General features: G+C 38.9%; 1 protein-coding gene across 1 annotated transcript in view; it reads left to right on the forward strand.

Annotated features, from left to right (window-relative positions):
* Window positions 1-7,395: 7,395 nt before the first annotated feature.
* The window catches only part of LOC128647309 (solute carrier family 12 member 2-like), a 415,312-nt gene continuing 397,707 nt past the window's right edge, over window positions 7,396-25,000 (forward strand). The window contains exon 1 of the mRNA XM_053700093.1: window positions 7,396-7,524. Within this exon, the coding sequence (XP_053556068.1) occupies window positions 7,396-7,524 (129 nt within the window). The remainder of the gene's footprint in view (window positions 7,525-25,000) is intronic.

Below are 25,000 nucleotides of genomic sequence, written 5' to 3' on the forward strand. Positions count from 1 at the left end.
GAGGAAAACAATTACATTTGTGTGTATATGTCTAAATTAGGCATGGATCCAGCTGTTTTTCTGAAGAAAAGTGTTGGTTCTGAAAGGACCCAAATGTTTTTCAGTAAAATGTTGTTGGATACAGAAGTGTATGGATGTGTTTGTGTGGAAAACACTTAAATTTGTGTGTATTTGTCTAAATTTGGCATGGGTCCGGCATAGGGTTGCCACCTTTTGCCCACCCGATTCCTGGACACTTAGAATTTGTGGGTGGTTGGGGGCTTGACGGGGTTGTGGCTGGGGGTGTGACAGGGGTGTGGCTTCACCCGGCCTTAATAAAATATATTTTACCATTTTTGCTGCCTCTCAGTGTGTGTGTGTGACGTGTCAGTGAGCTGCCTGTCAGTGTGTGTGTGTGAATTGTCAGTGAGCTGCCTGTCAGTGTGTGTGTGTGTGAAGTGTCAGTGAGCTGCCTATCAGTGTGTGTGCGTGTGAAGTGTTAGTGAGCTGCCTGTCAGTGTGTGTGTATGTGAAGTGTCAGTGAGCTGCCTGTCAGTGGTGTGTGTGTGAAGTGTCAGTGAGCTGCCTGTCAGTGTGTGTGACAGGCAGCTCACTGACACTTCACACACACACACACACCACTGACAGGCAGCTCACTGACGCTTCACACACCACTGACAGGCAGCCCACTGATACTTCACACACACACACTGACAGGCAGCTCACTGACACTTCACACACACACACACTGACAGGCAGCTCACTGACACTTCACACACACACTGGCAGGCAGCTCACTGACACTTCACACACACACACACACACATTAACAGGCAGCTCATTGACACTTCACACACACACTGACAGGCAGCTCACTGACACTTCACACACACACACTGACAGGCAGCTCACTGACACTTCACACACTCACACTGACAGGCAGCTCACAGACACTTCACACACACACTGACAGGCAGCTGACACTTCACACACACACACTGACAGGCAGCTCACTGACACTTCACACACACAGACAGGCAGCTCACTGACACTTCACATACACACTGACAGGCAGCTCACTGACACTTCACACACACACACACTGACAGGCAGCTCACTGACACTTCACACACACACTGACAGGCAGCTCATTGACACTTCACAGTGTGTGTGTGTGTGTGTGAAGTGTCAGTGAGCTGCCTGTCAGTGTGTGTGTGTGTGTGAAATGTGAATGTTTAACCGCTGTTCACTTCTTTTATATGCGCAATGCACTGTAATATCACATAATATCACAATTAACTCCTTGAATGACAGAGAGCGCTGCCAGGGCCGCCACTAGAAATTTTGGGGCCCCTGACTTAACCATTGATCAGGCCTCCCCCCCCCCTCCTTTGACATGTGCAATTTTTGACCAAGTGACTAAAACGTATATGCACTTTATTCTTAAGTGTCTATTTAAAGGGACATTTAACACTGCCCACAACATTAATCTATGTTGAAAAACTAAAAATAAAGATCAAGCTGCAACGTGCCCCCTTTCTCTTACTTCCTGCCTTCACTGTTGAATCCTCTACGATCACTTCCAAATTGTTGTCCTAATATGGCTGCTTAACTCCCCCCACAGTGACGTATAGAGCTTCTTCTTCAAACTAGCTGCCAGTGATATCCCATCTCTCCTACTTCAATGCAAAGCGCGTTCAACGGCCGTTAGCGCATGCGCGATACACTAGGAACACTAAAAGCGGAACCATAATAAGCCAATTTGTTTCAGAGTACTATGCGTAATATAAGCGGAACGGAAACAAATTGGCTTATTATGGTTACGCTTTTAGTGTTCCTAGTGTATCGCGCATGCGCTAACGCGCTTGGATAGCAGTCCGAGGGATGGGCTATCATTGGCTGCTGGTTTGAAAAAGAAGGTGAATACGTCACGGTGGGGGGAGTTAGGAAGCCATGTTAGGACACCAATTTGGAAGTGATCGTAGAGGATTCAACAGTGAAGGCAGGAAGTAAGAGAAAGGGGGCACGGTGCAGCTTGATCTTTATTTTTAGTTTTTCAACATAGATTAATGTTGTGGGCAGTGTTGAATGTCCCTTTAAACTTGGAAATGTTGTAAAGGTAGTAACATACAATGAAACACATACACACACTCACACATAAGGATTCACATATAGACACCTCAGTGGCAGAATTTTTTTTTTCACTTTCTGCAATGAGATTTTTTTAAGTAAAAATTTTTCTGCAGGTCATTTTTAAATAAAATTCAATTTTAAATTAGGCAGTTACACTAAAGCACCAGTTCAATTGCAATGTGTTGGTTAACTAAAGAATAAAAACATTTTTAACGTTGTATAATATAGTGCAGTAGTTGAAAATTGCATTGCAAATTAGCTGCAGATAAACTAAATTATAAAATGTCTCTTGAATAAATTTGTTTCCTTTTCTCTTGGTCTAACATAGAAATGTAGTAATAAAAAGGTGCAATGCTCATAAGAATGTCTTACATTCAGAACAAACAGCTGTGCAGACTGGGAAAGGCTAGGGGAGTATTTGAAAAAAGCCAGTTAATAATCAATGCACTGCTGCTTTACTGTGCTACTGCATATTTGTCTGTTAACTTCAAACAGCACTTTTCTCTTGATGCACTGGGAAACTTAAACAGTGCAGCCAGAACACAGCTCTGTTTGAAGAGTATAGCTGCAAAGTTAGAGCACCAAGTCTAACAGTTCCTGCATGGGTTCTGTTCTTTCTGCAGATATGCTGCATTGTCTGCGATGACATCTCAGATCACTGTATGTTCTGCCTTGGGGATAGACACTCTAGCAAACACACAAAGAAACTCAGACGCAGACACCCAAACAGACATTTAGCACTTGTTTACATTGACCTGACAAGCAATGAGGTAAACTACAGTTTTGTAAAAAAAAGGAGATTTAGAAAACAAAATATGGAGTTCTGATTATCTTTTTGTAAAGGAAGATGCCAACTAAATGATGACAACAGCATGCAGTGGCTGAAAGGAAGGGCCCTGAACTGCCTAAACAATAATTTAAAGGTTAAATGGTAGATTGGTGACTTCCGGAAAGGTCTCAATAGTCTCAAAGTCTGTAGAAAGATGTGAATAATCAGTAGTAAGGTCAAAATGTCCTAAAAAGGAACAGACAATGGACACACACACACACACACAAACTCACACTTGCACATACACCCAAAGAAACACCAACAGAGACAGCCTCAGAAAACACACAGACATACACACACACACACACAGAAAACACAGAAAGACATACATACACACCCTCACTGACACATCCACTGAAAACACACAAAGACATACACACACCCTCACAGAGACACCCACAGAAAATACACACCCTCACAGAGACATCCACAGAGAACACAGATATACATACACACACACACACCCTCATAGATACATCCACAGAAAACACAGACATACACACCCACCCTCACAGAGGCATCCAGAGAAAATACACAAAGACAAATACACGCCCACCCTAACACAGAGACACCCATAGAAAAAGCACAAAGACATATGCACACACCCTCACATACATCCACAGAAAATGCACAAAGACATACACACCCACCCTCACAGAGATACCAACAGAAAAAAATACATACACACTCATAGAGATACAAACCAAAGACATAAACACAGACACCCACAGAAACACTCACAGGAGGAAACATTTATGCACCTTGCATCCCCTAAATCAACAGTGTGACATGCATGATAAAAAAATGCAGAAATTAAGAGATCACTTTTTAAAGAATCATATTTGTAAATGTGCAAACAAAAATAATTCTGTGAATTCAAAATTGTACATTAATGATCTGGGTAGATGGATAGATGAAGAAAAGTACTTTTAAAAGGTTGACATATGTTTGTTTGATATTTTCCCCATTTTCCCCAACCAAGAGCACCACTTCAAATATAGTGTACAAATGTTCCCATCTGTCAGCTGTACTTGTGGATTTTGAAAATGCTGTACTCTATATGGTCTTGGTGGAACCATAAGCTGTGGTACTCATACCATTAGATCTGGTTAAATGCAGGATTTAAGCTTGTTGGTATGCATTTCAAAATTAAGTCAGCTGTAGAGTAAACTGAACAGTTTTAAGTTAACCTGTCTCATTTCCAACACTGAGCAATCTTAGTCTGAGAGTATAACATGTTATGCAGATGTAAAAATCTTAGATAAAATGCCCCCTTGTATCTGGAAAGTCCTTGCATAAAGGGACAGTAAACTGGAGTGTAATATATATCATTTGTGTATTGAGGAGGAAACATTTCTGCATGGTTTTAAATATAGCATTTCTACAGCATTGTCAAATAATCATAAATACACTGCTGCTAAAAAAAATTGTTTTTATGGACCCCTGGCCCCACCATACAACTACTACCACACTAAAGTTACAATCTTAAATTGCACAAAGAAATAAAAAACATTTGCTAAGTAATTCCTACCTCCTCTGCAAATGAAAGTGATCAGCTGTCTGACTCAGGCACACACTCTACAAACAAAGTGCCAAGTCTGTCTCACACTGTGCATAGTGGTTTAGTGCACACTCAGACATCCTCTCAAATGCTAATACTTTACTCCTTGTAATAACATTTCCCATGCTCAATTAGCACTCTGCTGTAGTACCCACTGGGTGGCTACCAAATTTTTTTTTTTTTAGTTCTTGCCTCATGGGGCCCCCCTAGCCCATTGGGCCCCTGACAGGAGTCACCCCTGTCACCCCCTGATGGCGGCCCTGAGGGCTGCAGCACAATACAAAACAATGTGATAATCATGCAGCATGTCCTGGTACTGAGAGCCAAGGGATTAACCCATCTGTTGAGGCCGAGTGTGTTTACCTTAGTCTCCCTCTCAGCTGGCAGGTCCAAGTCCTCCATGTTAGCAGCACAAGCACAACAGTAAAACCCACAGGCATCGTTCACGGGCGGCTCCTGTATTTAGACAGCAGAAAGTGTTGCAGCAGGCGCGGGGAAAAAACTAGCAGAAGTCTGTGGCGAGCAGTATCTATGTCACCTAATGCGACTCCAGTCTCCAGTGTTATCCGTCTCCATTTTTGCTAAGGGCAAACTGTCAACTGTGTGACCCGCGTGTAGCTGTGACTCTGTGTGAGTCTATTTTCCCTAGTTTTCCCTCACATTGCCCTGCTGGGCGGCCCAGGCGCCAGTTTTTTTTTTAAAAATCAACAGTGTTGATGTGTGTGTGACAGGGGAGCTGGGCAGGCAGGTGTTAAGTTTGCCCTCTTACCAGAATACCAAGGCATTGGAGTCTAGTTCCGGGACACAGGACATACAGTCCCAGACCGGGACTGTCCCGGTGATACCGGGGCAGGGGGCAACCGACTCCGGCAGGATCCGGCTGTTTTTCTGTAAAAAAGTGTTGGTTCTGAAAGGACCCAAATGTTTTGCAGTTAAATGTTGTTGGATACAGAAGTGTCTGGATGTGTTTGTGTGGAAAACAAATTTGTGTGTATTTTTCTAAATTAGGCATAGATCCGGCTTTTACCCACACACGTCAAATAGGGCTTAAAGGGACATTAAACACTAAATACATGCTAGATAGAATGATCATTCAAAGAAAAGATTAGTCCATGACTAACATGTAGATGTATTTTTTAAAGTTTCATTAGTTGTTTAAAAAGTGACAAAATAAGTGTAAAGTTTTAGTGTCTATAAAACACTGGGAGCTGCCATGTTGTAACTTGTGTTACCTTCTCTGCTGTGGCCAATTAGGGTCAGTTATAAATAGGTCACTAGAGTGTGCAGCCAATGGTTGTGCTGGATTTAACAGTGTTCTGCACTTCCATTTCTAACAGGAACTGCAAAGCTCACAATTTCAGAATGGAATTACAGGCAAAGAGGACAAAATAAATAATGAAAGTATATTGCAGTTGTTTTATTATATACAATTTATCATTTTATATCACCATCTCAAAGTGTTTAATGGCCCTTTAACATACTTGTAAAAGTGTCACCTGTGTAATCCAGCCATATCAGCTAATGAGACTGAATTTTAATTCAGAAGTATGACTTGTTCATAAACATACATTAGTTTCAGCAGTATGCTCTGTAATATCCATTTGAGATTACTTTGCTCTGTCTTCTGCACAAAATAAAAGCTAGGAAACTGCTCAATATATTAGTTACTTCCAAACATATCGCAAGCTAGTCACACTCTTTACAGCAGCGCATTGCTACAATAGGTACAATGGCTCGGGAAAAACTTAGGTATTTCGAATGCTATCTGATTTTTGTTTTAATGAAATATAAAACACACCAAAAAAATGTCCAGCATTTTTAAAAATCATCAACAACCAAATGAAATCGGTTCCATTTAAACAAACGTTGCTATTGCTGATTCAAATATACAAAGAGCGCAGTTCCACTGAACCTTCCATTATACTTTCCAGTCCAGACTCCAGATTGAAAGCCATTAGGGCAGGGCAGTGCATAGGGCAAGGCACGTCACGCTCACACGTGCTTCCAAATGTTGCAGAGATTATCGCAGAAGCATTTATGATTGGACAGACTTCGTGTCACTCAGGCGCCATGGCAACCAATATGTTTCCTACGACATGAGTGGCAAAAGCTTCTATTGGTCCAACATGCCGGTTGTGGGCGGGGTCATTGAGAGATGTGGTGCTGAGGCTGCGGGATAAGTCAAGATGAGCTCAATTGTCGGGAGGCAACCAGCTAGAGATACGTCTGGGACAGCAGGAAACGATGGGGGCTTCATGACTCAATAAACAGGGTAATGCATTGACAAAGGAAGTGCAAGACGAAGAAAGAAATAGATAAGGTACCAATAGGTCAGTGAGAAGAGGTTTGCTCTGAGGTTTCCAAGAGGAGGGTCTTTAGAATGGAGTTGTGCTTTCTAGAAACAGTTGAAATAAGGAAAACATATTAGGGGGTTGTGATCAGAGAACTTGATATCTGCAAGGCAAATAGGGATTTTCAGAAAGTTATACAAGGTCTATACAAATTAAAAATGTGTCTTCTCTTTTCATCGCAGGTTAAAATATTGTTTCAGTTGAGAAAAAACAAAACAGTGCATCTTGTGAGAAAGTAACAGTGAGATACACTTAGAAGAGGTGACTCCTATCTGTGTCTTCTAAGAAGGTGACAACTAATGCTGATGATGCCCATGAAAGAGCCAATGGAAAAGGACAACCCCATAGAGCTCCAAGATCTTCCTAGCAGTGGGTTTCAAGTTGACCATGTCCGGGAAGGGATGAATCCTCATGTCCGAGCCTCATATCGAGCAGAGTCAATGGGACGCTTTAGAGTAAACTTTGTGCAGAGTACTGAGAGTATTCTAAGTGGGGAGAGTGGAGGCTGCACGCCCAGTGAGGGCAGTTTAGGACATGGAACTATGCGCAGCTTTGGGCACAATACTATGGACGCTGTACCGCGCATAGACCACTATAGGAACACTCTACCACCAGGAGTAATTAAAAAAGGGAGACCTAGCCTGGCAGAACTTCATGATGAGGTGGACAAGGTGAGCACAAATTTGCACTCCTATACTATATATAAATGTGTAGGCCAGTCTGTGACTCCAAAATTCTCTCTCATGCGTCCAACATACTGTAAACACAAACATGCAACACGTTATCAATACACTCTAAACAACCTGCAAATATAAAGACTAACACTGGTCTGGTTTGCATCAGCTTGTTTATTCCCTCATTAAATGTTCTTCCTATCCAACTAATCCAGTTTACAGTTTTATAAATGATGTGGTCATATTCTGAGTAAAAGTTACATAACTCATTAATTCATTTTAAAAATGGAGTGTACATAGGAGGTAACAAGCACATACTATCTGCTCATGACCCATTAACCTTTCCTAAAGGGATGTTAAACAGTAAAGAACATGCTAGACATAATGATGTATTCAAAGCAGAAATTAGCCTTTGAATACTATGTAGATTTATTTTTTCAATTATGTTAGTTGTTTAAATATGAGATTATAAGTGTAAAGGTTTAGTCTCTATAAAATACTTTAGTTTCTATAAAGTAATAGGTGCTGCCATGTTTGAACTAGTTTTCTATTTATCTCTATGGGGAAAACACTGCTGTAACCTTTTAAATGAATCCTATGTTCTACACAGCCTTATTTGGACAGACTCTTTTGTTGCCTTATTTTTTATCGGTTACTTATTGTCATCATCAGAAAAGATAGATAAGGGGAAAACTTAAGTTAAGACATGGCGGCCTGCATTATTTTATAGAGACTCAGTGGAATTTAAAAAACAGTTTTCATAGTTAACTTACAAGAAAAGGGGACAAAATAATGAAATATACTGCAAAGTTGTTTTTTTAACTACTCATAATTAAACATTTTATATTACAACCTGATACTGTTTAATATTCCTTATGGACACCTGGTCCTGCTGGTGACCTATTGGCAGCTTTTGTTATCCCACCCATGATGATTTGGTGTAGTCCATCGGCCTGTTCATTCTTTTAAGTTATTTTGATTTTGAACAGTTATTAAATTGTTCTACTTACAAATGAAAAGTTTGGATAATTTAATGGTGTGAGGATATTAAAACACATATTTGAGCAATTTGGAGGCAATAAAATGCAATCTAAAAATGCAGGTAATATAAATACAATATAAATGTATATGTTAAAAGTAATCTTGGAGCACAATTCTGAAAATTTTCCAGTGCAAAACATAACAATTTGTTTTCCATTTTCATCATCTAAAACAGAAAATGCATTGACTGACAAAAACGTTTCTTTAAAAATAAAACATAGTTGGAAGATCACCACTTCTTCTGTACTTTGTATTGTTTAAAATACTTGAACCTAGATAATTAATTTCCTTTTATACACATAAACTACATATGTCTGTATATGTGTTACCTTACTACTCATACTGGAAGCTTTTTATATGACTTTGCTACTCTGACATTTTCCTTCTCTACTTATATCTGTGCCACATGACTGTACAGTATTCTGTTGTTTGTTTGCTTCTTGCGCTTGTCAAGCTATGAATCTACTACTCTTATCAAGTTACAATTGCATTTCCTTATAGCCAGAAACATCTCTTTTAAATCCTATCATGGTGTTGTGCTTCAAAGGAATCTGCTTTCATTTTGTACGTACGGAAATGTAATATAAATTAACTTCTTACTTTCTAAACACATGCACGGTGGGTGCCAGCCTATAGTACATTATACCGTACAGAATATCATAAAAACTTAAGCATACATAATGCATGGTGATTCCCCACCCCAATAAAATTACAATAAAAGTTGGGTAACATTAAAACACTAAGCCATAGTTAAAGGGAGACTAAAGTCAAAATTAAACTTTTATGATTCAGGTAGAGCCTGCAATTTGATGCAACTTTCTAATTTACTCCTATTATCAATTTTCCTTTTTTCTCTTGCTATCTGTATTTGAAAAGCAGGAATCTAAAGCTTAAGAGCCGGCCCATTTTTGGTTCAGAACCTGGGTTGCACTTGCTTATTTGTTTGCTAAATGTAGCCACCAATCAGCAAGCGCTACCCAGGGTGCTGAACCAAAAATGGTCCGGCTCTTAAGCTTACATTCCTACTTTTTCATAAAAATATACCAAGAGAACAAAGAAAAATTGATAATAGGAGTACATTAGAAAGTTGCTTAAAATTGTATGCTCTATCTGAATCATGAAAGAAAAAAAATTGGGTTTAGTATCCCTTTAAGTTTCAGGGCTATATTTGCATTGACGAATCCCCCAGCAGACAGTGGCAAGCGCTCCAATATGATCCTCTCCCCTCTCCTCTGTGTCTCTTCCGACGATCTTCACGGCGCGCTACGTCACTTCCGGTATCCGGTACCCGGTCCTTCAGTGAAAGGACTCCTCCCGGAACTTACAGCCAGCACATCCAGTCCGGTGCTACGAAGAAGGTAGGAAAGCCTCACCCTTGCTTCCAAAATGCAACAAATCAATTGACAGTGTTCTCCCAGCACTCCAGGAAAAGGACACACCAGACTCCGGCAAGTAAAATCAAAGATACAGTCTTTATTCTGAATTCGGCTCATAAAAACAGCAGCAACAATAAATCCAGTCAGAGGGAAGTGGAAATGTTAACCCTTTATTTGAAAAATACCATTTATCTAGTGTGCCTATAGAAATGTCTAAACTTGAAAAAGGCTACTATTTAATTACTAAAGGTTATATGTGCTAATACATACAAAATTTCCAATTCATAACACTGCTTTTGTATATGGCTATTATGGCCTATTAATTAATTAATTGCAGTTTCTTTTGAATAATATACATATGCATGCACAAACTTTAATAAGAGCTAATTGCTTAGAATCTAACCATTTTCTACCAGATCTAAACAGAGAAAGAAGAAATTCATAATAGGAATAACCCCTATACAGAATATATGCATAATTTACAAGGTTTCTATATTGCAGTCCTTCATTCTATTATCACAAAGGTTTAAAGTTCCAAAAATTTAGAGATTTAATCCACAAATAGTTTCACATCCCATTCACTATTTAAACCTATGGTTATTCTAGTACCCAGAGTGAAAATCCAAAAGACTTCTTGTTGTTTTAATGTTTTAATCCTATTACCTCCTCTGGGATGTCTGAATACATGTTCAATACCCTATACTTGCAATAAAGAACTATTGGATGCATGGAATTTTTGGAAATGCTGTGCTATGGGTTTAGTTGATTCTGGGTCATCTATTGCTCTCAAATGCTCCAGAAATCTATCTTTGAGACATCTAGTCATGTGACCTACGTACTTTTTACCACAGCCCCTGCATGTCAATAAATATACTACAAATTTCGTATTGCAGTTAATATATTGTTTAATATTGTAGACCCTGGATTCATCCTGTGATTTAAACTCATCTCCTAGGATAATGTAGGAACATGTTTTACATATTTATATTTTTATATTTGCATTGACACTTCGCGCAAATATATCTGTTGAAGCATCGTTCTTCCCACATGTATCAATAAATTGGAATTTTCCTGACTGAAGTGTTGCAGTTGATTGTGGGGTACATGTACTGTATTGATAATGATATTCTTTGAGATACCAACATCTGACACTCAGAGTCAGATGTACAAGCTGCAAACTTTTTACTACATACAAAACAATTCAAACGGTTGCAAAATGAAAAGAGAATGAAGTGCATCCTTAGAATATAGCATATGACACAATCTCCACTATGTATGTTGTGCACTGTGCACATGCTGTAAATAATATGCAAAATAATTATTTGGTAATTAACCCCTTAAGGACCACAGCACTTTTCCATTTTCTGTCCGTTTGGGACCAAGGCTATTTTTACATTTTTGTAGTGTTTGTGTTTAGCTGTAATTTTCCTCTTACTCATTTACTGTACCCACACATATTATATACCGTTTCTCTCGCCATTAAATGGACTTTCTAAAGATACCATTATTTTCATCATATCTTATAATTTTCTATACATTTTTTTATAAAATATGAGGAAAAAATGGAAAAAAACACACTTTTTCTAACTTCGACCCCCAAAATCTGTTACACATCTACAACTACCAAAAAACACCCATGCTAAATAGTTTCTAAATTTTGTCATGAGTTTAGAAATACCCAATGTTTACATGTTATTTGCTTTTTTTGCAAGTTATAGGGCAATAAATACAAGTAACACTTTGCTATTTCCAAACCACTTTTTTTCCAAAATTAGCCCTGAATATCCCTTGACATGTATATATATATTTTTTTAGAAGACATCCCAAAGTATTGATCTAGGCCCATTTTGGTATATTTCATTCCACCATTTCACCGCCAAATTTTCACAATTTTTTTCATAAACTTTAGGTTTCTCACTGAAATTATTTACAAACAGCTTGTGCAATTATGGCATAAATGGTTGTAAATGCTTCTCTGGGATCCCCTTTGTTCAGAAATAGCATACATATATGGCTTTGGCATTGCTTTTTGGTAGTTAGAAGGCCGCTAAATGCCACTGCGCACCACACGTGTATTATGCCCAGCAGTGAAGGGGTTAATTAGGGAGCATGTAGGGAGCTTCTAGGGTTAATTTTAGCTTTAGTCTAGTGTAGTAGAAAACCCCAAGTATTGATCTAGGCCCATGTTGGTATATTTTATGCCACCATTTCACCGCCAAATGCGATCAAATAAAAAAATGTTACGTTTTTCACAATTTTAGGTTTCTCACTGAATTATTTACAAACAGCTTGTGCAATTATGGCACAAATGGTTGCAAATGCTTATCTGGGATCTCCTTTGTACAGAAATAGCAGACAACTATGGCTTTGGCGTTGCTTTTTGGTAATTAGAAGGCCGCTAAATGCTGCTGCGCACCACACATGTATTATGCCCAGCAGTGAAGGTGTTAATTAGGGAGCTTGTAGGGTTAATTTTAGCTTTAGTATAGTGTAGTAGACAATCCAAAGTATTGATCTAGGCCCATTTTGGTATATTTCATGCCACCATTTCACCGCCAAATGCGATCAAATAAAAAAAATCGTTCACTTTTTCACAAACTTTTTCACAAACTTTAGGTTTCTCACTGAAATTATTTACAGCTTGTGCAATTATGGCACAAATGGTTGTAAATGCTTCTCTGGGATCCCCTTTGTTCAGAAATAGCAAACATATATAGCTTTGACGTTGCTTTTTTGGTAATTAGAAGGCCGCTAAATGCCGCTGTGCATCACATGTGTATTATGTCTAGCAGTGAAGGGGTTAATTAGGTACCTTGTAGGGAGCTTGCAGGGTTAATTTTAACTTTAGCGTAGAGATCAGCCTCCCACCTGACACATCACACCCCCTGATCCCTCCCAAACAGCTCTCTTCCCTCCCTCACCCCCAATTGTCCCCGCCATCTTAAGTACTGGCAGAAAGTCTGCCAGTATTAAAATAAAAGGTATCTTTTATTTATTTTTATTTTTTGCATATTTACATATGCTGCTGTGTAGGATCCCCCCTTAGCCCCCAACCTCCCTGATCCCCCCAAACAGCTCTCTAACTCTCCCCCTCTACCTTATTGGGAGCCATCTTGGGTACTGGCAGCTGTCTGACCAGTACCCAGTTTACAATAAAATAGATATTTTTTTTTTTTTTTTTTCTGTAGTGTAGCTTCCCCCTGCCAAAGACCAAGCTCCCAGATCCCTTAGATCATTTTATATGCATTGCCTCCCCCCTTTCTCCCACTTATTAACATTAAATTTTTCTGTAGTGTAGCGGTTCCCACCCGCTCCCTCCCCATGCACGTGCCCGTCGCCCCCGTACACGTGTGCGCATCCGTGCGCGCCCCCAGCTACCCCACCCACTATCCCGTCCCCCTCTTCAGTCAAGAAGCCATCTATGGCCACCCACCCGCCTCCCACATCGGCTCCCACCCACCAACGAATGCGGCCATCAATGTCCGGTGCATAGAGGGCGACAGAGTGGCTCTCTCTGCATTGTAGGGGTAAGAAAGGTTATTGCAGGATGCCTCGATATTGAGGCATCACTGCAATAACCGGAAAGTGGCTGGAAGCGATCAGGATCGCTTCCACCGCTTTTCAAGACCGACACTGTACGCCGTACGTCCTCGTTCGTTAACTGTATTTTTTTGAGGATGTACGGCGTACGTCATCAGTCCTTATTGGGTTAAAGAAACATGAAAGTCAAAAGTAAACTTTCAGAGGCCCATTTATCAAGCTCCGGATGGAGCTTGAGGGCCCGTGTTTCTGGCGAGTTTTTAGACTCGCCAGAAACAGTAGTTATGAAGCAGCGGTCTAAATACCGCTGCTCCATAATGCTGCCCGCCTGCTCTGATCAGTAGGACAGAGATCGCCGGAATTCAACCCGATCGAGTATGATTGGGTTGATTGACACCCCCCTGCTGGCAGTTTGCAGGGGGCGGCGTTGCACCAGCAGTTCACAAGAGCAGCTGGTGCAATGCTGAATACGGAGAGCGGTACTGGGAGCTAGCTGGTGATTGGTGGCTACAAACATTTGTCTCTTGTCATTGGTTTACCAGTTGTGTTTAGATAGCTCCCAGTAGTAAATTGCTGCTCTGGAGCTGACATAAAACACAATTTTTGTTTTTCTTTGATGATTCAGATAGATATTTAATATTTTTATTGAGGATATAGTGATAAGAATACAGAAAGCAAAAAGGTATAAGTGGTACATCAAATATTTGCATCCTATCTGGAAAGCTGATGTAAGTTGGAATACAATCCTCTTTTTTCCTTTTTTTTTTTTTTTTTTTGTAAAAAAAGCATAATTTGCTCCCTAATGGCTAGGGAGCAAAGACCGAAACTGAGCACAGCAAATAAAGCATTATAACGCGTTGACAACAGACCAGCTGCTTATATCTCCTGAAATTATTATTATAAGTTGTTAATAATTGAGCCTGGTAGTATGCACGTGAGGCTATCCAATAAAAAACTAATATGTTGTTTTAACTAAAGATTAGTACTTTAACTTTGTGCAATTTTATAATACTTAGGGTAAGTCCTCAGATATTAGCATTTATGATAAAGGATCTGTGACTGTTAACTAAATACAAATCTCATCTGCAACTCCGGCCGCAAGCCGCAAGACAAACTCCAATTTTATGGCAAAATTTGTAGATCCTATCTGTTATGTATGAAATATATGAGGAGGGCTTAAAATTAATGTGTGTAAAAGATACTCCCTTAACAAATACTTTAGAAGTAGAGTGATAGTAGATATTTATAATTTGAATAAGTCTATTAGCCTGTATTTATTAACCTCATAAATATTGGAGACAATCTTAAGATTAGCCCGGTGGCAAACTTATCAATTAATTCCTAGACATAACACACTATGAGATAAATCACTTTAAGTAAATGTGTCCACCTCTGTGTCAAAGAGCCTTTCAGCTTGGCTACACACCATGAAAAGAGACGATTATTGGGATGTATCTAACAAAGCGAAACTAGATATAGTAAATGCTTACATTCCATTCATAGAGGAAGGAGTAGTGCACATGTTCAAAGCACTCTAAAGATATTTTGCGTTCCAATGGTGTGGGTATCATTTCTACAGAGCTTATTTTGAAAAGGATTACAAGAACTTTAGCGAAATCAAACACAACAAACACTAGACCAATTGAGAAAATAGTAAAAAACAGCAACAGCAGAACCAATCGTAATTTCCTGTTTATAACAAAACATTATAGAAAACATAAAAACAATATCAGCGTTAAGTGCTTTATAATGTCTGAAGTCATAATATGTAAAGTTTATTACTTGCACTCTATCCACCCGAGAAAGATATCAACTTAATTAGCCTCCTCCCTGATAAGTTCTCCATTGTATCTTCCTGGATCAGCGAACCAGAATCCACATGTTGAAGAGGCCTTTCAAGATGGCAGAAAAAACAGTTCTATATACCTCTTTGATTCTTTATAATGTTGGTTGTCTGAGTTTTGGGGTGAGCTATCGCTTAATTTTTGGACCGGCAATGTATTAGATGAGCTAGCTTGCCGATTGAAATCTAAATTGTTAGCCGAAGTCAAGCTGTCTGCACAAAAGTCTATATACTCCACTTTCCTTACTCTCCGGAAGCCCCCCTCAAGCTCCCAGAGCTGTTGCGTCGGTTCAATCTAATAATTCAATCTCAGTGACCATTGCGATCGTCTGATGAACTTTGATGCCGGTGGTGTGCATAGATATACAGTTCTCTACTTCACTTTAGCAATTGTCGTGGCATCTGAGGGAATCGTAGTCAAGCATTTATTTAATTGGGCTGTGGGCGCCATTTTAATATATTTGACGTTGCTTTTCCCCTTTGTTTTTGGTAGAGTATATAAAAGGTATGAATCTTTATTCAATTGCCGGTCAAACTCTTCTCTAATGTTAAGCTTGTGTGCTTGCACTGACACCGCTCCTGATGTGTGTTGTTGTGTGCGCTCCTCCGATTGTAATTGCACATCTGGCTTGCCTGTTGGCTGATGTAGCAGTGGTATATCATTATTTCTCATCAGCTCAATTTTATCTGCTAGAGTTTGTAGGTCTTTTTCTGTGGGTGCTTTGTCGATCAAGGCTTGAAACATATCCTCTAGCTTTTTAAAAGAATGATCCATATTTTCAAGTATGTTGTCGCACCACATGGCTGTTATTGGCTGTTATTATGTCGCTTATGGGCGATAGGGTACGTTGTGATATATTTCTGTGTCCGATGTCCACGCAATGTTGAGTAGTTGGTGAGTCTTTTAACTGCGCCCAGCTCCGGTCAAATAACCCCAGTTTCCCAGGGGGGAAGCGCTGCCTGTTAGAATGCCGCCGCAACAGGCCTCAATCGTCAAAATCGGGCTCCCGGTTCATAAATACAGTCAAATAAAAGCTGAGTAGAAGTTGCGTATACTAATAATTACAAAACCAGTTGCAATTTGTTCTGTATGCTGTAGAATGATAATGATAACCAGTGTTTTTTCACTTTGTCACCTGGAGCACAAGAGAAATGCGGCCGGTTAGAGCCGCTGCTTGGACACGCCCACAGAAAATAAATTTTTAAACAACTTTTAAATGTAATTCTTTTATCAAATTCCCTGCATTCTCTTAGTATCATTTTTTGAAGCAGCAGCAATACAATACTGGGAGCTAGTTTAACACATTAGGTGAGCTGATGACAACAGGCATATAAATGCAGCCACCAATCAGCAGCTAGCTCCCAGTAGTGCATGGCTGTTCCTGAGCCTACCTAGATATGCTTTTCTACAAAGGATAGAAAGAGAAAAAAGCAAATTAGATAATAGAAGTACATTGAAAAGTTTTTTTTAAAGTTGTATGCTTTTTCCTGAATCATGAAATAATTTTTTGGGGGTTTAATTACCCTTTAAATGTTTAATTGCAGGGTTTAAACACATAGTTATATGCAAAAGTGCCGTAACAAAGCGCTCTAACATATTAGAGTATTTTCTTTTTACACTTTTATGTCCCTATAAAAATAAAATCATCATTGGCTTTAATTTAATATCTTAAAGGATGTGACAGTGCAAGTCATTTTTGTTTATGCGTCATATCTATCAGCAGATAAGGCTCCGCATTTTAAATGAAATATTTGTCATTTTAATGGAAACATTTGTAGGGAATTTGTGTTCTTGACTTCTGTTTTGGCCTGTTAGATGCATATGTAAATGACATTCCTGTGATCTAAAATTTCAAATGTTGGTAAACTTCCTTGTTTATAGTCACAATATTTGTAATTATAAAGTAAAAGATATGCACTTTCATTCATGAAATGCATTGTAAACGCTTAATTTATTTAATAATTACCCTTTAATTTTCTTATACATTGCGCATTTCCTCCGCCCGTAATGACTACCCCATTTCTGTCTTCACTGATGGTTCAGGCTGTAGCCAATCGTATCGCGCCCCTTTTGGTGTCCTGCAAGTTAATAATCACATATGCGCAAACAAAACAAGGTGCGTTATTATAATAATTATTTAAAAAATTAAAGCCTAGATTATGAGTTTGGCGTTAACAGGGGTGCGGTGCTAATGAGCAGTTTATGCTCACCGTTCACTTGCAGACAGCGCTGGTATTACGTTTTTTTTTAAACCCGGCCGCAAAAAGTGAGCGAAGAGCAAAATTTTGCTCCACATCTCACCTCAATACCAGCGCTGCTTACATTAGCGGTGAGCTGGTAAAACGTGCTCGTGCACGATTTCCTCATAGGAATCAATGGGGGAGAGCCGGCTGAAAAAAAAAAACCTAACACCTGCAAAAAAGCAGCGTTCAACTTCTAACGCAGCACCATTGATTCTGAAATAAAAGTTATGTCTACACCTAACACCTTAACATGAACCCAGAGTCTAAACACCCCTAATCTTACACTTATTAACCCCTAATCTGCCGCCCCCGACATCGCCGACACCTACATTATATTATTAACGCCTAATCTGCCGCTCCGGACACCGCCGCCACCTAGATTATATTTATGAACCCCTAATCTGCTGCTCCAACATCGCCGAACTGCTGCCCCCAACATCGCAGAACCCTACATTATATTTATTAACCCCTAATCTTCCACCCCCAATGTCGCCGCAACCTAACTACATTTATTAATCCCTAATCTGCCTCCCCCAACGTCGCCACCACTATAATAAACATATTGACCCCTAAACCTAAGTCTAACCCTAACCCCCCCTAACAAATATAATTTAAATAAATCTAACTAAAATTACTATAATTAACTAAATTATTCCTATTTAAAACTAAATACTTACCTGTAAAATAAGCCCTAAGATAGCTACAATATAACTAATAGTTACATTGTAGCTATTTTAAGGTTTATTTTTTATTTTACAGGCAAGTTTGTATTTATTTTAACTAGGTACAATAGTTATTAAATAGTTATTAACTATTTAATAACTACCTAGTTAAAATAAAGACAAATTTACCTGTAAAATAAAACCTAACCTAAGTTACACTATCACCTAACACTACACTATAATTAAATAAATTAACTAAACTAAATACAATTAATTACAATTAAATAAAATTATCTAAAGTACGAAACAAAACAAACACTAAATTACAGAAAATAATAAAATAATTACAAGATTTTTAAACTAATTACACCTATTCTAATCCCCCTAACAAAATAAAAAAAAAACCCAAAATAAAAAAGCCCTACCCTACACTAAATTACAAATGGCCCTTAAAAGGGCCTTTTGCGGGGCATTGCCCCAAAGTAATCAGTTCTTTTACCTGTAAAAAAAAATACAAATACCCCCCCAACATTAAAACCCACCACCCACACAACCAACCCTACTCTAAAACCCACCCAATCCCCCCTTAAAAAACCTAACACTAACCCCCTTAAGATCACCTTACCGTGAGACGTCTTCACCCAAGCCCTTAAAAGGGCCTTTTGCGGGGCATTGCCCCAAAGTAATCAGCTCTTTTACCTGTAAAAAAATACAAATACCGCCCCAACATTAAAATCCACCACCCACACAACCAACCCTACTCTAAAACCCACCCAATATCCCCTTAATAAAACCTAACACTAACCCCTTAAAGATCACCCTACCTTGAGAAGTCTTCACCCAACCGGGTCGAAGTCCTCAACGAAGCTGGGCGGAAGTGGTCCTCCAGACGGGCAGAAGTCTTCATCCAACCGGCGAGAAGTGGTCCTCCAGTTGGGCATCTTCTATCTTCATCCATCCGACGTCATCCTCTTCTTTCTTTGTCCGACGACTGAATGAAGGTTCCTTTAAATGACGTCATCCAAGATAGCGTCCCTTCAATTTCGATTGGCTGATAGAATTCTATCAGCCAATCGGAATTAAGGTAGAAAAAATCCTATTGGCTGATGCAATCAGCCAATAGGATTGAACTTCAATCCTATTGGCTGATTGCATCAGCCAATAGGATTTTTTCTACCTTAATTCCGATTGGCTGATAGAATTCTATCTTTGAAGGGACGCCATCTTGGTAGGCTAAGAAGCAGCTATACAATACTAGGAACCAGCTGCTGATTGTTCAGCTAATAGTGCATTGTTGCTCCTTCAGCAATGGATTCCAAGAGAACTAAGCAAATCTGATCATAGAATTAAATTAGAAATTTGTTAAAAATATATGTTGTATCTAAATGATGAAATACATTTTGTTGAGTTTCATGTCCCTTTAATTGGGTCTCATCATTGTGTGGTAGAAAAATGTAATCTTTACAATGTTTATTTATTAGTAAATTATGCACCAGAGATATCACGTCCTGTAAGATGCTCAATGAGAACAGTGCAGTTGATTTGTTACTATCTTCTCCTCATAAACATTTTTTTGTCAAAAGAGAATGATAATTCCAGATGTTGCCCACTTTAGCTCACTTTAAACAAGCTCTGGCAGTGGGGTTTCTGACATGCTGGAAATACAAAGCCTATGCATATTAGCTAAAAGTGGATGGCACTTGTATGATTATTTGTTCTTATTGTTTAAAGGGACATGAAGCCCACATTTCTTCTTTCATGATTCAGATATAGGGCTTTAGTTATCAAGTTCCGTAAGGAGCTTGATGGCCTCTGTTTCTGGCGAGTCTGAAGACTCGCCAGAAACAGCAGTTATGAAGCAGCGATCACAAAGACCGTCTGCGAGTCTGCAGGGGGCGGCGTTGCACCAGCAGCTCTTGTGAGCTGCTGGTGCAATGCTGAATACGGTGAGCGTATTGCTCGCCGTATTCAGCGAGGTCTGGCGGACCTGATTCGCAGTGTCGGATCAGGTCGGCCAGACCTTAAAGGGACACTCAGGTTAAATTAAATTTTCATGATTCAGATACAGCATGTCATTTTCAACAACTTTCCAATTTACTTCCATTAAAAAAAATGTGCACAGTCTTTTATATTTACAATTTTTGAGTCACCAGATCCTACTGAGCATGTGCAAGAATTCACAGACTATACGTATATGCATTTGTGATTGGCTGATTGCTATCACATGGTACAAGGGGAGTGGAAATATACATAACTTTGAAATTTGTTATAAAAAAATCTACTACTCATTTGAAGTTCAGAATAAGTGCTATTGCATTGTCTTGTTATCTTGCATTTGCTGATTATTTAAATCTAATGTGTTGACTGGTCCTTTAATAACTAGAGGCCATAGCATCAAATTTTAAACAACTTTCAAATTTACTTCTATGATCTAATTTGCTTCATTCTCTTGGCATTGTTTGTTGAAGCAGCAATACACTACTGAGAGCAAACTGAACACATTGCTGAGCCAATAACATGAGGCATATATGAGCAGCCATCAATAAGTAGCTCCTGAGCCTACCTAGGTATCCTTTTCAACAAAGGATACCAAAAGAACAAAACAAATTAGATGATAGAAGTACATTGGAAAGTTGTTTAAAATCACCTGCTCTGTCTGAAATCATGAAATAAAAATTTTGTTTCATGCCCCTTTAATGTTTGCAGTTCAATAAACATTGTACAGCTTACTTGTCATATAAAGACAGTGATTTAGTGTTTGTAGATATTTGAAGGGACAAAAACACCATGCAACCTCAGGAACACACACACACTCTCTCTCCCCACACTTACTTTCAAAGACACTCACTCATACACACACACTGTCTCCCAATCTCACACACACACTGTCTCCCAATCTCACACACACACTCTCTCCCACTGTCACTTTCACGAACACAGTCTCCCACTCTCACTCATACACACTCACACTATCACACGCTTACCCTCTCATACACCCACTCACTCACCTAGACACTCACACTTCCAGACACACACAAGGGAAATAAGAGACATACACAACCTGGAAGCAACCTCTTTTAATCTAATATGTTCCTTTCACAAAGAAGGAGTTTTTTTTTTTACAGTAAATCTGTCTGATCCTACCTAGAAAGGAAAAGTTATGAACATCAAGAAACACCAACCTGAGGCCACAAGCTGCAACAAAGTTCAATTTATTGGCATAGCCATGTAATCACAAAGGGTGACCTACAAAAGAACGCCTGATGCGTTTCGCACATGCGCACATGTGATCCATCAGAAAGGAAAAGCCCTAAAACACCAGGCAACCTCAAAAACCATTTTAGCCTTCTGTGGGCCTCATCCTTGAAGTGCAGCCTTATCGTTCTAAGCACAAAAGACAAGGAGTCCATATCTATTTGAGCCCTTACTACCAATGGTCATAAATTGCATATATGTGAGCTTTACATGTGATAAAATTATTGCAAAAAAAGTTGAAAATTTAAAATAGTATCCTATCCTATGAAAATGTCAGTAGGGCTGCTTATTAAATAACTATTTACCATGTCACCATTTGCATGCCTACATATGTTACAGCCCATGGGATTCTAAGATAAAGTATTATCTCTATATTATCTAGAACACTGGAACCAGAGGAATGGACAGGTGGCAGAGCGGGAGATGATATCCAGCAAACATCTGTATGTGTGATGATAGCATAGAAAAGTAAAAAAGAATAACACCTCTGAGTGTATTATATAAAGGCGCATAATTATCTGATTGCTATGCTGTTTCACATAATTAGGAAGGCTGTAAATTGAATTAATTGTGAATACACCATACAAGCAACCTGCAATCAACTTGTATCATAGACAATTTCTACAGATTGCCATGTTGTACAAAATGACAGCAATCTGCATGATATTACACATACAACTTACCTTTTTTTTTTTTTTTTTTCCTTTAAGATAATGATGTACAATAATTAGTTTGATGTGTGTACAAAACAACATGAATAGGAGCAAGTATTAAACTACTCTTTTGATAAGTCTGTAAAACATTAAGGGCCAGATTACAAGTAGAGCGCTATTTAACTCTCCCAATCAAGCGTTAACTGTGCTAGAAGTAAGCTTTTCGCACACGTCGGGTTGCTCTCGTATTACAAGTTGAAAGTACACTGTTTTCACTATTGTGCTAAACCGACGAACGTAAAATGTTAGATTATCGTGTGCGAGTTTACGTATTCACCCATAGTCAATGGAGCAAAGAAAGTGGGGAAAAAAACTAACTCCCTACTCGCGCACAAAGCCAATCGCACATTCTCAAGTCCACTAACATCACATGAATATATGAATATTTCACATTTCAATGTTCTTCACAAAGCAGAATATGCTCTATTTATTCATAAATACATATTTGTTTTTATATATATATAATAGTATTTTGGTACAATATATATATATTTACCTACCTATATAAATGATTATATATAGTTATAGATATATACAGATATTTATAGGAATATCTCTTTGCAAATACATAGAACATATTCTGCTATGTGCAGAACACTGGAATGGGAACTATTTACAGTAAATACACAGTATAACACTATTAATGTTATAAATTAATTTTATGAATATTGCACTTATATATATGTCTATAAATACACATATAAATACATTAATACATCTGAACACATATATAGACATACAGTATATATACATACATATATACATATACACATATACATCTGTTGACATGTATATGTATGTATATGTAGTATGTATCTCTATGTTAAAGCCGTTTGTCTGCCTTTTATATTAAACACCTGAGACATAATATCTTTGAAACCTTAAAAAAAAAATTTTTTAAATAATTTTAATTGATGGTGTTATGAGTGTAAGTGTACTTTGTAATGTATTTTGTGACACTTTTTTGGTTTGCAAAACAGTTAACCAGACCTCCGAGGTCACACTAACCCAACAAGCGTTAACTTAAATTGTGCTCAAGCGGTTGCATTTACTTTCAATTTGTAATACAAGCGAAAAACCTGACAAGCGCAAACACACGTGATAAACCCCTTTTTCACTTGTGCGCAACTGTAAGCGCTCCACTCGTAATCTGGCCCAAAAACAGATGTTATTTAATAATATACCTTTACATATTGGACACATATATATTTCACTATTTGTCTTTACATTAGAGTTCCTGCACTTAGTGCTCTTCAAAATGTTCCCACCCTCTGTCAGCGCTGTAGCGAGCCTACAGTTACCACTTGTTATAGTGCAGGGGTCAGCAACCTTGGGCCCCCAGATGTTTTGGAACTACATTTCCCATGATGCTGATACACTCTTTAGGCTGCCTGACCATCATGGGAAATGTAGTTCCAAAACATCTGAAGGCCCAAGGTTGCTGACCCCTGTTATAGAACATACTCCTAGTCATCAGCAGGGATAGGCACAGTCAAAGGCTGTGGCGGACATTTTCCAAAGTAAAGACCTTAGTGGCGGACATTTTCCAAAGTACAAAACTTAGTGAAGGACACCAAGGTACATTTGAAAACATTATTTTATAGTGCTTGGTGTTATTATACTGATGCAGATACCACTGACCCTATAACCAGCCCTCCTCTGGCTATACCCATGTGCCAGTGTCACTACTGTGTCATTATATAGTGCTGAGTGTTATTATACTGATGCAGATACCACTGATTCTATAACCAGCCCTTGTCTGGCTATGCCCATGTGCCAGTGTCACTACTGTGTCATTATATAGTGCTGGATGTTAATATACTGATACAGATACCACTGATTCTATAACCAGCCCTTCTCTGGCTATGCCCATGTGCCAGTGTCACTACTGTGTCATTATACAGTGCTGAGCATTATTATACTGATGCAGATACCACTGATTCTATAACCAGTCCTTCTCTGGCTATACCCATGAGCCAGTGTCACTACTGTGTCATTATATAGGGCTTGGTGTTATTATACTGATTCAGATACCACTGACCCTATAACCAACCCTTGTCTGGCTATACGCATGTGCCAGTGTCACTACTGTGTCTTTGTATAGAGCTGGGTGTTATTATACAGATACCACTGATTCTATAACCAGACCTCCTCTGGCTATACCCATGAGCCAGTGTCACTACTGTATCATTATATAGTGCTTGGTGTTATTATACTGATGCAGATACCACTGCTCCTATAACCAGTCCTCCTCTGGCTATACCCATGTGCCAGTGTCACTACTGTGTCATTATATAGTACTGGATGTTATAATACTGATGCAGATACCACTGATTCTTTAACCAGTCCTCCTCTGGCTATACCCATGAGCCAGTGTCACTACTGTGTCTGTGTCATTATATAGTGCTGAGTGTTATTATACTGATGCAGATACCACTGACCCTATAACCAGCCCTCCTCTGGATATACCCATGAGCCAGTGTCACTACTCACTACTATGTCTTTGTATAGTGCTTGGTGTTATTATACTGATGCAGATACCACTGATTCTATAACAAGCCCTCCTCTGGCTATACCCATGTGCCAGAGTCACTACTGTGTCATTATATAGTGCTGGTTGTTATACTGATGCAGATACCACTGATCCTATAACCAGCCCTTGTCTGGCTATACCATGTGCCAGTGTCACTACTGTGTCATTATATAGTGCTGGGCGTTATTATACTGATGCAGATACCACTGACCCTATAACCAGCCCTTGTCTCGCTATACCCATGTGCCAGTGTCACTACTGTGTCA

This window comes from Bombina bombina, chromosome 2, assembly GCF_027579735.1.
Source record: "Bombina bombina isolate aBomBom1 chromosome 2, aBomBom1.pri, whole genome shotgun sequence".
NCBI lineage: Eukaryota > Metazoa > Chordata > Amphibia > Anura > Bombinatoridae > Bombina > Bombina bombina.